At 34.9% G+C, this 14,212-nt stretch overlaps 1 protein-coding gene across 1 annotated transcript; it reads right to left on the bottom strand.

The window, feature by feature from the left end:
* Positions 1 to 3,225: 3,225 nt before the first annotated feature.
* On the bottom strand, positions 3,226 to 4,523 carry LOC131164289 (ethylene-responsive transcription factor ERF027). The gene has a single exon (XM_058121372.1). It carries the CDS (start codon positions 4,443 to 4,445, stop codon positions 3,717 to 3,719), a length of 729 nt encoding a protein of 242 aa, XP_057977355.1. The 5' UTR covers positions 4,446 to 4,523; the 3' UTR covers positions 3,226 to 3,716.
* Positions 4,524 to 14,212: the final 9,689 nt, after the last annotated feature.

The following is a 14,212-nucleotide window of genomic DNA, read 5'->3' on the forward strand; positions in this document are numbered from 1 at the left end:
TTGTGTGGACTGAGTAGATATTTATCTGATGTAGATTTATATAGATTTTATTCAGTTCAGTATATCATAGTTTTCACATAATGTTGTGTTTTCCTGAATACCATAACACACAGTTATAAAGACAGATTATACAGTTATAGCATCGAGATGCTACAATTATTCAGATTTTTCAGTATTTACAGTATAAAATTATAGCGTTATGGTTATTTTGGAAACATAATGAAAATAGAAAAAGTATATATATAGATGTACTTATATAGTATCAGATCCCTATGGAGATATTATAGACATATACAATTTATAGAGCACGATATCATTGCTATATATAGATAGAGTGCAACCACATATCTCCGATAGTGTGTGGGTACCGTCTAACCGTGCTCGGAGAGGATGTAGCTCCGCAGTACACTGGGTAGAAGGGGCCAGTTAGATAAGGTAGCAGCCAGTCTCGTGCTTAGGAGTGGATGCAGTTTGGTCGGGTTGAGCTAGTGTAGAGTATAATGACTTACTTGGAGGGCCAACCAGGTTAAGTCCCGCCTACGGGCAGCACAACCCTGTCATGAGGGGTCAAATCATGACATACAGAGTCCTGGGGAAAGAACACAGTTATATATATACGTATATAGATTTATAGTTTTCATTGTATATAGTATGTTATAGCAGTGTGAATGATAAAAAACTCAGATGATACAGATGTTTTAAGATTTTATACATGTGTTTTATATATTTGCCAAATCATGCTGTTTTTAAATATTATTATTATAATTTTATGACTCGGCTGTCATACACTAGTAATAACATATTTCCACTTATTGAGCGTTGACTCACCCCATTACATTACCATTTTTCAAGTGAGACAGCTGGGCGAGCAGATCAAGCTCGCGGATAGAGAGTATTATCGATTATAGAGGGTAAGTTTTGCGTAGGGTTTGTATTTTTGTGTAGTGGGCACAGGGGAGAGTAATGTATTATAAAGCTAGGGTTGAAAATACTGAATTCTGGTATTGTATATACATATATGTATGGTTATGAAATTTATGTTTTTCCGCTGCATAAGGATGCCCATTACATGCAAGTGTTGGAGTAATTTATTATAAAAAATAAAAAAAAATGGTGAAAATTTTAAGGATGCTACACTTATTTGTTGCCTTTGCATCCTCTATTACTTGTTAGTTCATTGGCAAACCTAACAGGAAACCCATATGAAGTTCTAATCCAAGTCAAGCAATCTAATATATTTATACTCCCAATGTTAAATCTTACATGTGAGTAATAAATATCAAAGGCGCTTACATCCAATTTGTCCAAATTCAGTCAAGCTCGTTACCAATAACTAGCCACCATCCTACTCTGTGTCAGGATTGAATAATAATCATCGCATAACTCAGAAGAGGATAATCTTTATCTATTTATCATACCAAAAGTTGATTAAACGACCATGACTAATACTCTATTTTAACCCTCCAAAATAATCTCTTCATAACTTTTACACTTTTACACTTAGACTGGGAAAATTTTCTTGTATTTTTACTGATCTGGAAGGGTGATAATGCTCACAACTCCAACCTTTGTATGTATTTTATTGTTCAAAGAATCCAAACTGCTTGCTTGAATTCTTTTCTCTTTTATGAAATTACCTTTCTTTTAAAAAAAACTTTACACTTTTCCATATAGTTGAGACATGCATGATGGCCTATCTTTAGCTCAAACAATAGCTTGCATCATTTCATTTTGTATACTTGCTTCTCATGAACACTTGATTCAAAATAATCAGTTGGACCTCTTTAAGTAGTAGTCTCGCACAAACTTAACTAATATTAATTATACTATTAACATGTCTTATAATCCCAAACCAAGACTCCAACTATGAACCTTTTAAGTGTGTAGATTAATGACTCACCTGGATTAACAATGTGAGTCCTCATATACTCCTTAAAATCTGTCAATTAAACCAAGGATGATGCTTATCAATTAGATAACAAATTGTTTGAGGAATTTTTTTTTTTTTTATGGTCGCATTGCATAAATTGAAATAGCCTTTATAACTGATTTTACAATATTCATTCGATCAAATTAAATAAAAAAGTTTACTTTTCTATTCCATCAATGTTTTCTGAACACGATCAACATTGCACTTATAGGCTTATAGGTTCTTTTGCCGTCCATTTGTGAAGAGATAGCATATATAACAAGATTCATGCTCAAGAGGGCTATCCCAATTTCTTTGCTTAACATATGACATTATTAGACAAATAAATTTTAGATCTAGTCTGGCTAAGCTTTTTCATATGTTCAACTATATAGATTATGAGAAAATCTTTTGAATCTGAATGACAGAAAGGTAACCACTATCTTACCATTGGATTTTCAAACACTCTGTTGACCTAGCCAAATATTGGAAGAAATTAAGCCCTTTGGTAAAATTGTTGGGTGGCCGCCACCATTTATTTGATTAGCTTCAGACAAAAGGAATGGTAATGATGTCATGTGTGCCGACTACATTGAGGAATTTCTAGTAAAGCTAAGTCAAATTTAGATCCTCTCCTGCGCCTTGAAAGGCTCTCGTGAAAGCACGAGAAAAAAATTAGGTTTTCCCTGCAGATCAAATGGTCCCCCTGTTATCCAATAAAATACATCTAAAACATAAGTACTCATATATTTTTATTATTTGGTCTATTTTTATTAAATGAGAGGGTTTAATAGGAAAATCACCTTTGTCCTTCAGACACCTATTTTTTTTTTAAATGAAAGCACCCAACCCAACGCATCAGGTGGGCCGCGTCTGCACAGAGATGAACTCTTAAAAAAAAAAAAAATTAGCAAATTGATCACGGGAAACTAATTCAACCTCCATGTTGGCGCCGCAGTGGCAGTGGCAGTGGTTGAAAAGCTATAATGCGTCATTGATCGATCAACAGGCGCTTTAATTAATTCTCAAATCAAAACTCATGATCACATTCAATCTCCCCATTATCAAGAGATTCAGATGTCGCTTGGCCCTTGCGGGACCCAATTCGTTTCTGACTTCTCCATCAAACGACCCAAGATTACTAAAGTAGGAGACTCGCCATCGACAAGTATCATTACACAAACATGTCTCACCAATATGCATGCATATAATTCCTTTAAAATTTTTTTTTTCCATCTCTGCGAGCGGTTTAGATTTATACACGAATATGGAGAGAGAGAGAGAGAGAGTACTGTTACATTCAAGGAGAAGTGAGGCGCATCAAATTTTGGGTCTTTAATTTAAATAGCGAGTTAATCAATCCATGAACTTTTTCCCTACCTCTAAATATATGTATATATATATATAAGCTCGCAAAAAGAACAGCAGAGAATTAAGAGCAGATCGGTGGAACTGGGTCGACGTCGTCTATTACAAGTTACAAACGTGCAAACTAGCTATGTATATATATCTACTATACACTAAAAATCATAACGTACCACAGGCACGCGCGCGCGCATACATACACACACACACACATACATAGTGGCTGATCCACACGGTCTATTTGTTTACTCGACAACCTACGTCCTCACTCCGGCCAGCTACTTCAAAACCATCGTGTCATCAATTTTGTACGCGCATGGTTACACCCTCCCACGTTCCAATTCCCCCATTACCCTTTTCTAAGAATCTATTTTAATTTCCTCAATTTTTTCTTTTTGGGTTTCGGATGATCATGCACAAACATATGTGATCCTGCATGTACTTAATAATAGTTCCATAGACTTTCTCCCTCTGTATTTCTCGGCGAGTCGTCGTCCGACGGCGGCGAATTTATTCTCGGCGGCGACATCAGCATTCCCTCCGCCATGTCTACCAGCAAACTCGGCATGTCAAAAAGCGCCTCCTCGTCCACGTACTCTTCTCCAGCACCCGCCGAATGGGCATCCTCCACGTGGACGTCAGTGCTCCCGCGGTGGCCTCCCGGCTCTCCGCATCCCGTTTGCGGTTTCCTCAATGCGGCAGCCGCAGCAGCCGCAGTGCGAATATCCCCGGGAGAAGGCGACGCAGGAACCGGGTACGTGTGAACGCTGTCGGGGAAGTTAAGAACCGCCTCGCTGCCCTTGACGGCGAGGGCCGCCACGTCGAAGGCGGCGGCGGCCATCTCCGGGGTCTGGAAGGTGCCGAGCCATATACGGGTGGTCTTACGGGGCTCCCGAATTTCGGACACCCACTTGCCGCTGCGGCAGCGGATGCCGCGGTACCTGGGGTGTTTCCCGGTGGGGCCGCCGCCGCCGGAGGAGGTGGAGCTCATTGTGCTAGTAGTGCCTAGTGGGAGAGAAGGATATTTGGGGGTAGTAGGAGTTTCCCACGTGGGGATGACAGGGATATTGGAAATGGAATGTGGGAAATGGTCAAGGGTTGGTGGGGGGTGAGGGGGCGAGTGGCGTGCCTCCTGGCGCACGTTAGTTGTGGGCGCAAGAGGGTCATCCATATATATATATAGTATATATGAAAAATAGTTTGTGTATATTTATATATAGGTGAGTTTAATTTGGTGGGGGTGAAGGATTGGGAGGAACAGAGAGCTAGCGTAGAGGGTATATAAGGGGTAGAGAGGGGTCTGAGGGGGTGCATAAGTTTTGTGAAATTAAAAGTCGAAAGCGTGGGGAATTCGCGGACTGCGTTGTGCTGCCCAGTTGGGACTTGTGGGTCGGGAGTCGCTAGCAGCCTAGCAGGAAAAATTAGGGCCTTGGAGAGAGTGGGATGATAGTGTTGATGGAGGCCACACGGCTCAGGGGCTCGATCAGGAGATAGTTAGCTTGTGATTAGCTGTTGTCTACCTTTCTCGTGGTGCCATGAGCTTGGGTTTCTCATCACCTCCCATTTTCTTTTATTCTCTGCATTAATTTGTACTACAATTTTAGCTTAAAATTATGTTAAACTATATATATAACTATGTAGAAGCTAGCTAGTTAAGGCAACGTAATGTGGTCGTCATGCAATGGTGGGAAATAATTGGGCTATGGACGTGTTTTTAAAATCAGTTTAATTAGCTCTTTTGGTTGGCTACTTCTTTTTTCCCTCTTTTATATATATATATATATATATATATATATATATATATATATATATATATATTTATATTAGAAATCAATTTTGATTTTCATTTTAGTGAGAAATACATCGAATCTAAGACGATTTTGCCTTATATAGCATTTTAATTAATTAAAATAGGTATTTTTTTTGCACACACAATAAAAATAATGTCAATTCCTGTGTGTACCAGCATACCTAATATTTTCTTCAATAATTACTAAATTCAAAAGAAAAGAAGTATACAAAACGGGGCATGGAAAACTAAGCCTGAATTAAAAAAACAAGATTTTGCTCATCTAATGCTTAAAACTCGAACACTTACTAAATTAGTTGAGCAGCAGAATGAAAATTAACCTAATTAAATCTATAAAAATAAAAATATGTGTAGCACTTAGTGTGCATGTATAAGACTCTCATACCCAAGAATTGGAAAGGGTATGATGGTATGTAACTTTATTTCACTATTAAATCAATAAAAATACATTTTATTTGAAATTATTTTGGATATGAACAGATCTCAAATTCAAAATACACACAAAAGTTTAATTTTGTTTTTGAATTGTTTATAAAAAAATATAAAATAATTATCTCATTTTATATATGTAAATATATTTTTGAGAGGCCTATATATATGACACATGTTGAGTACAATGTCAAAGTTACTTGCAGGCCAGTCTAATTTAGAAACGTCTGGTCCCCAGCTCGCTAGTTCTCACCTCAATTTGCAAGAGGCTGTAAAAGTCATGACCAAGGAGAAGCAACAGGTCAATGAATATTGAATTTACTCCATTAGCTACGTACTTTCGTGTGTATATATATAAGTTGAACCACAAAAAATACATATGAACTTTGAGGATAAGACTTAAAAGAGTAGGACAGTGTGAGAGAGTAGGTGGATTTGGGCCCAATGTTCTGTCTTGCTTTTCCGGCGGCTAAATCTCTCAACTTTAACGGTGAACAAACAAGCACCCACCAATTTTCTTCTACTGTTTCATTAAGTGAGGGGTTGGGCATGGGAAGGGACAAGCCAAGATCATTAACTCAAGTGCTACCACTAAAAATGACAATTTTTAGGCATCAATAATTTCTTCTACTTTTCAAACTGGACACTGACAATATAGGGCAGTTTGAGAATGGAAAGTTTGGTCCTATATATGGAGTTTAAGCTCTTAGAACTTAGAAGGGATAAAAAAAAAGACTAGGGATAAATTTTACGTACATATTCTTCAAAATTTAAGACAAAAATAAATTGGACTATTGTAAGTTTTCTTTAAAAAAAAAAAACTTTTCTTTTTCTTGTGGTCTGTGCATGACATGGGCTTTTTTTTTTTTTTTGCCGTTATGTAAATTGAGTTTGTTCGATCGATATTTTTTTAAGTAAAAAATACTAACCTTCCTTGAAATTTGATAAAAAAGATAATGACTTCACTTGAGATTTTAAAATTTTCAAGGATCTTGTCTAAGATTTCAAAAATTTTTAGGACCTCGTCTAAGATAATTTGTCAAAAAGATACAGAGCTCACCTTATATCTTATAAAAAGACAAGTTTTTTTTAGGAGAAATTTGTGTCATTTTTGAAACCTCAGGGGAGGTTTATGACACTTTTGAAACTTTAGGAAAATTATCTATCTTTTTATCAAATTTAAGGGAAGTTACCTTATTTTTTTAGCTGCACATCAGTTGGAAACATAAGCGACACAACTATCGGGATATGAATGACTATAAACAACCTGATAAGACTAGCAGACCCCTTCTTTAAATTCATACTAAAATACAGACAAAAAAGGTCATTGAGTCAATTCAATCTATGCATATATTCCTACTTGAATATATATAGAACTTTGGTCTCCTTCTATGATCTAACTCTAATTTATAAAGAATATTATTGTAAAAGTACTGAGAGCGCTATATGCATTTTGCACATGATGTTAATTCCCTTTTTAATTTTTGGCAATGGCATTCCTAGTAAATAATCACATAAGATGACATGGAGCTTGAATGTTTCATCAGATATGGTTGTTGCAGGCAATCCTTGTTTTGCCGGGTGGCTGTTTTCCCCTGTACATCAATGTTTTGTCCACAACTTGGAAATTAAATTAAAGCATGGTTTTGGCCTTTGAAAATGGGTCTCTTTCCAAATGATCAAACACTGCTTCGTTAAAACACGAGCGTTGAGGGTTACTTAGCTTTTTTGAGTAGCAGTAGTACTGCCATAGTTGTTGGGTCGTGGGGAAAAGGGTTTTCGATGTATGTTGAGATTGATGTGAGATTTTAGTGAACAGGTCAAATGTATTTGCAGGGCCTGTAGATAAAGTTAGAGATCCCATAATCTTTCCCAGCCTTTTCAAAGTCTAGCTACAATACTAAAAGCAAACAAGCAAATCATATTTGAAAAGTGAGATCTTGCTAGGAAATTATTAGGTATAGCCATATGTGAGTTGCAAATCTTCCCGTTTTTTTTTTTTTCGGAAAACAAGGGATGGATCGATAGAACAAGCTAGCCATTCCGTTTTTTAGGGACAAATATTTTTCTAAGATCATCAATTTTGGTCCCCAACTTTGTCCTTAAAATGTATGTGCGTGACGTCTTGAAGGGTAAACTTTCAAAATATGGGATCGAATCTTCGAATCATCTCGACCAAATGAATTCGAGATCATATGAAAATTGATAATACATGTGGTAAGAAATGAGTCGAAATATAATCCAATGGAGTCGCCTCTAATATATTTTTTTTACTCTAGGTGAGATTAGAACATCTATTTAATATACTATCAATTCATTGGTCTATAAGTTATACCTAGGTTCAAGAAAATTAATAGACAATAGTCCATATTACTAGTTCAGATTCGCAAGTACAATTATGTAAAAGGAAGATACCAGCACCCATTTACACTTGTCCAATGCATGCTATCCTATTAGCTTAGAATTACCTTTGAAATTAGCTGAACAGGACTCAGACTTTTCTTTTTTATTCAATTACCTAGTCATAATATATTGAATAGCCTTGCATAAGACAGAAGCTACCCTCACCTCAGTATCCCTAGAGGCGTGCGAAGACACAACCCTTAATGATCCCCATGAGCATTAGCTACTTATTGAGTTTATTACAGATTAAAGGTTTGCTTACCTTATCTTTAAATATTGGGAGGCCTTGTGAAAGTCTGTTGTAGAAATTGAATGTAGGATTGCACAACAGAATATAAATGTAAGAAATAATGAAGCACCAAACTATAATTCACACACGCAATATATCTTAAAGTAACAAGAATCCACACAAAGATTTACGTGGTTTGGCAAAACCTACTTCCACGGGAGCAATTGACAAAGGTTTCACTATGAAAAACAAAGTACACAATACAATGGTATTACAATGATCTTCTCATCATCAATATACTCAGAATGGCATATTTAATAACCCTACGGAGGCTTTCCTCCAAATACCCAACCGTTCTAACATTCATATTCAAAATTTGAAATCATCTTTGCAGCCCCGAGTCCATTCGTCAACAAATCAAGCATATTTATCGACGACTTCTGAATGTCTGAATTTTATCTACTCTTGGTATCTCTATTTATTGACGAATTAGACCCATTCATCGACGACTTCTATATGTTTGAATTTTATCTGCTCTCGGTATCTCCATTCATCGACGAATTAGGCCCATTCGTCGACGAATGCCTGCTGCACTACACCAAGCATAAGAGCCACAAAAATAAAATATAAGAGCCACAAAAAATATAATAATCCCCACCTTGGCGATTATACGCCCCTTAGGAGAATCTGAAAACATATGATCTGATTGCTCCACCTTAACCTTAGAACGTTTGGTTGGGTTTGTCTCCCTTCTAGCACTTGGACACATAAAGTAAGTTCAAGCAATGCTTGAATTTTTTAGTAGTAACGGACTTTGTCAAAATATTTGTTGCGTTCTCAGATGTGTGTACCTTCTCCAATACAAGTTCACCTGAAGTAATCAACTCCGAGACCATGTGGAACCTTACATCAATATGCTTGATTTTAGCATGGTACACTTGATTCTTCGCTAAGTAAATAACACTCTGATTGTCACAATGTAGCACAATCCCATTTTTTTGTATACCCATATCTTTGACAAAACCGGTAAGCCATAAGACTTCCTTTACAATTTCGGTAACTGCTATATATTCAACTTCAGTTATGGACAATGCCAGAAGAGATTGTATCATGGACCTCCAACATATAGATCCTCATACAAGGGTAAAGACACAACCCGTTGTAGACCTTCTTTCATCCATATCTCCTGCATAATCATCATCTACAAACCCCACAACTGATGGACTATCATGTTGCTTGCCAAACACGATGTCATAACCCAATGTACCTCGTAAGTATCTGAAAATCCATTTGACGACTTCCTAATGCAGTCTACTTGAATTAGAAAGAAACTTACTCACCACACTCGCTGCATGTGCTAAATCTAGTCTTGTATACACTATGGTATACATTAAACTTCCCACAACGCTAGTATAGGAGACCTTTAACATGTCTTGGATATCATCATCCATACTTGAGCAATTTGCAGTAGACAATTTAAAATGACTTGCTAGAGGTGCACATACCAGTTTTGCATCAGCCATGCTAAATTTCTCCAACACCTTCTCCACATAACCACCCTGAAATAACCACAACCTCCCTGCAATTTTGTCCTGACGAATCTCTATCCCAAGTATCTTCTTGCCTGAACCAAGATCTTTCATGTCAAACTCTTTATGCTAAAGTTCTTTTAAATGATTTACCTCAATTAAATCCTTAGCAACTATTAACATGTCATTGACATACAACAACAAGAAAATAAGAGAATCATCATCAAGCACTACAAAAAAATTAGTTTTTAATGACGAAACTATTAGTGACGGATTCAAATTCATCACTAATAGTAGAGTATTAGTGATTATTTTAGAAACTGTTACTAATACAACACTATTAGTGACGAAATTGAATCCGTCACTAATATTTCATCACTAAAAACTAGAAAAAATCGCGCGAAAATATTTTTGGCGCAGAATTTATTCCGAGAAAATATTAATAACTATTTTTGTGGTATTAGTGATGAATTAAGTCCGTTACTAAAAGGTAAACAATAGTGATGATTAAATAACCGTGAATACTATTATTTTAAAAAAATAAAATAAATTTTACTTCAGAGTATTAGTGACGAATTTCTAAATTTGTCACTATTGACCCATTATTAGTGACGAATTTTGAAACCGTCACTAATACTTCTACTTTTTTAAAAAATAAAAAAATTTTATTTCGCAGTATTAGTGACGAATTTAAAAATTCGTTACTATTGCCCCATTATTAGTAAAGGATTTAAGAAGCGTCAGTAATACTTCCATTTTTTAAAAAAAAATAAAAAAAAATTTATGTCACGGTATTAGTGATGAATTTCTAAATTCGTCACTATTGGCCTATTATTAGTGATGAATTTGAGAACCGTCATTAATACTTCTATTTAAAAATAAATAAAAAAATTTTGCTTTACAATATTAGTGACGGATTTGACAACCATCACTAATACTTCCATTTTTAAAAAAAATAAAAAATGTTTACTTTAGAGTATTAGTGACGAATTTTGAAATTCATCATTATTGACCCATTATTAGTGACAGATTTAGACCGTCACTAATGTTTTTTTATTTATAAAAAAAAATAAATGGAGAGTAGTAGTAACGGTTTTGAAACCGTCACTAATGCCCAAAAATCCTATTATTGCTGTCCGCGGGATATTTTCCCTCTTTCTTTTGCTTCTTCCCCCTCCTCGCCGCCTACTCCTGCGAACAGCTCCCAGTCGATTTCCTGGCTTCTTCCCCTTCCCCGCTGCCTGCTCCCGCGAACAGCTCTAGTCGATCTCCTGCTGCTCTCCGCCGCCAGCCACCGCACCAGCTCCTCCTCTTCCTCTCCTGCTACGGTGGTTGTCTCTCCTAGTCTCCCCCTGCTCTCGATCGGCCGCAAGTCCGCTCCAGCTCCTCCTTTTCCCCTCATCCTGCTCCGACGATCGATCCTCTCTCCTAGTCTCCCCTTGCTCTCGGCCGGAAGCCCAGGTTCTTCTTTCCCTTTATCTTTTTACTTTCAAGCATATATTTACGTTGTAAGAATATATTGAATATTTAAAAAAAATTTGAATGTATTTTGTTATTCTTTCAATGTTTGATTCCAACACAATGACATGCTCACGTATATGGAAGAAAAATTTTTGAATGTGTGTGTGTGTGTGTGCACGCGCACGCGTGTGTGTATGTATATATATGGAAGAAAAAGCTGGAGCCTTCCTCAAGTGGCCATATCCAGCCACAGCTTAAATTTGCATCCAAACCCTTTCCCCTTTCAAAGAAGACCGATGACCTTCTATGCTTCTAAAATGCCAAAAAAGTTCGTTTTCATGTTAGAAAAATTATGTCCAGCTTTTTCAAAGAAAGAGTCCTTATGAATCCTTCCTTCAAAATAATAGTTCAGAGAAACATATTCTACTTTATCCTTGAATTGTAAACCATTAATTTAACACCCAAATCATTTTCCCATTCAAAGAAGACCAGTGAGCTTCTTAGCTTCTAAAATGGCAAAAAAAATCATTTTCGTGTTAAAAAATTATTTCTTTTACAAATGTAGAGTCTTTGCAAGTTCATCCTTGGAAATAATGGACCAAAGAATCATATTCTACTTTGTCCATGAAGCGTAAAAACAATTAATTACTGCTGAAATTCCTGAAGCATAAGTAGCATTTTTGTTCTTCTCTATATCTTGTCCAATGAAATAGATGAAATGTAATTCTTTAAAATTTTCATATAACCACACTTTCAACGACTTATGGAAGATATGCTCACTGTTGAAAATGCTCAACAAACAAATTGCTATTCAATGGACAATATTTGTAGAGCTATTTGCATAGGATTTATGTGGAGCATTCAAAATTCTCTTATATAATTTTGGCCTAGTAGCAGTTACATGCTGTTAAAGTTATGGAGGCGACACCTACAACGGTTCTGACAATCTAGCTTAAAATTTCCATATATATATAGCAAATTTACGAGATTAAAGCTACTTCAAGTATAAAATTTTACCTATAAACAAAAGAAAGAAAGAGCAATTTCGATGATGTGGAAATGCATATGGCTTTCTGTGCACCATTTAGAAGACTTCAAGGGAAAACATGGTTACAAATAAATCTACATACAAAGAAGAGGGAGATGGCTGGAAATTTATTGTTCATGTGTTAACGTATTCCAGTCTCAAAACTCATAAATCTTTCCAAGTTGGAAATTTCACGACATGTTGTAAGGCACTGACAATGATATGGTCGGTCTTAACACAATTTCTTGTTCTTTATGTGAAATGGGTTGGGGGTGGAGCACCCAGGGTTGACACTTGTAACAATAAATGGAGCAAGACTACATGAGGTTCTACTTCTTCACCCTCAAGAATATTCTTCTCAAATCATTCCTAAAGAAGAAGCTCATACCAAAGTGAATCCAATTCATGTGTTTTATGGTAAATAATCTGTTCCATACAAAGTGTCAATATTGCACAGATTGGAATAGGAGAAGCATTCCCCCAATATGCCCCTCCGTTATATACAACTTTTCGAGCTAACAACAAATTACAAGGTACAAGATTTTTCATAACCTTATGTATTAGTTTCATGGACATGATGCTGACATTTTCTAATTCATAATATAAATTGACACATTTTTGTGTTTGAAGTGATTATTATATTTTGTGTTTAATTTCTCGTCATTTCCAACTTAGTTATGATTGTATTTAATAGAACAAATTTACTTTTTGTTTTGTCTCTATTATACATCTAGTGATTTATTTATATCTTACATCGGAACTCTTATTTATTTGAATACCAAATATTCATATATATATATATATCCACAATGTACAACTTTACTAGTAGTAGTAGTAGTAGTGCATTTGTAATGCAGCTTAAAGTAGGAATCATCTCATCTAACTTAAAAGCATTTTAAAATTTGTAGATGAATGATTATATAGTTTCTAATTTTAAGTGTCTTTATTAAATATTAACCAGGGTTTCGTTTTTTGGTCTTGAAATATTAGGGGCATGTCTTTGCAAAACAATTTTGTTTCCATTTTTCAAAGAACTAGGAAAAATTACCTTGTTTTTAATTTTTGGTATTTGAAAAATAATAATGATGTCATTTTCACTTATGAAAAATAGTTTTACATATTCTTAAAATTTCAGTTTCAAATTTTCAAATAATAACAAAAGCATCACCTTATTTTCTAGTTTTTCAAATTTAATTTGTATAGAAAAATTTTCTTTTTTTCTTGATTTTATAAATATATCTTGAAAAAATAAAAAATAATGTGGTATATTTTAATTATTTAGGGTCTGGCTATTTAGTTGCAAAAAATAATTTTTTTTCTTTTTTAGTTTTCAAAGAATTATAAAAATGTCAACCCAATTTTCAATTTTACAAGATTTGTATGAAAATGGTAGAAAATGATGAAGAGCTTATTTAGTTGTTGAAAATATATTTCATGCTCCACTTCTAGATTTTCAAATAACAATAAAAGACTTGTTTTTAATTTTTAAGAAATTATATAATTAATTAAAATTTTAGAAAATAATAAAATGATTTCTTTTCAACTCTCCTATACAAATTCAGAAAAAAAAAAAAAAAAAAAGGAAAGCAAGATGTGTCTTTTTTGTAATTGCTTGTAAAATTAAAACTATAAAATTAAACAATAAATGAGAGACAAACTTTCGATGAAATTGTAGTATTTTGCTTCAAGGTGATGGAATAATGCTATTTTACTGTGTTTACACTTTGAAAAAAATGTCATTTTAAGTCATCCATTGCATTAGATAAAATTGATCGTCCTTACACATATTATTAAAAAAAAAAAAATGCGTACATACAATGCACAGATAAGTCTTATGTTCCTCAAAATGAAAGCCTGAAATCGTAGCCCCTTGCATGTTTTTTTTTTTTTTTTTTTCAACTTCATGTATTTACTGAAGCTTAGACCCGTCCAAGAATGGTTACTATACATTCATTCCTAATCATACATGTGAGACAAATCAATTGTTATATTTCAATTGATTATTAGTCATACTATGTTGACTAATAATCACTTGAACATGTTAATTATT

Source organism: Malania oleifera, chromosome 9 (assembly GCF_029873635.1).
Source record: "Malania oleifera isolate guangnan ecotype guangnan chromosome 9, ASM2987363v1, whole genome shotgun sequence".
Classification (NCBI taxonomy): domain Eukaryota; kingdom Viridiplantae; phylum Streptophyta; class Magnoliopsida; order Santalales; family Ximeniaceae; genus Malania; species Malania oleifera.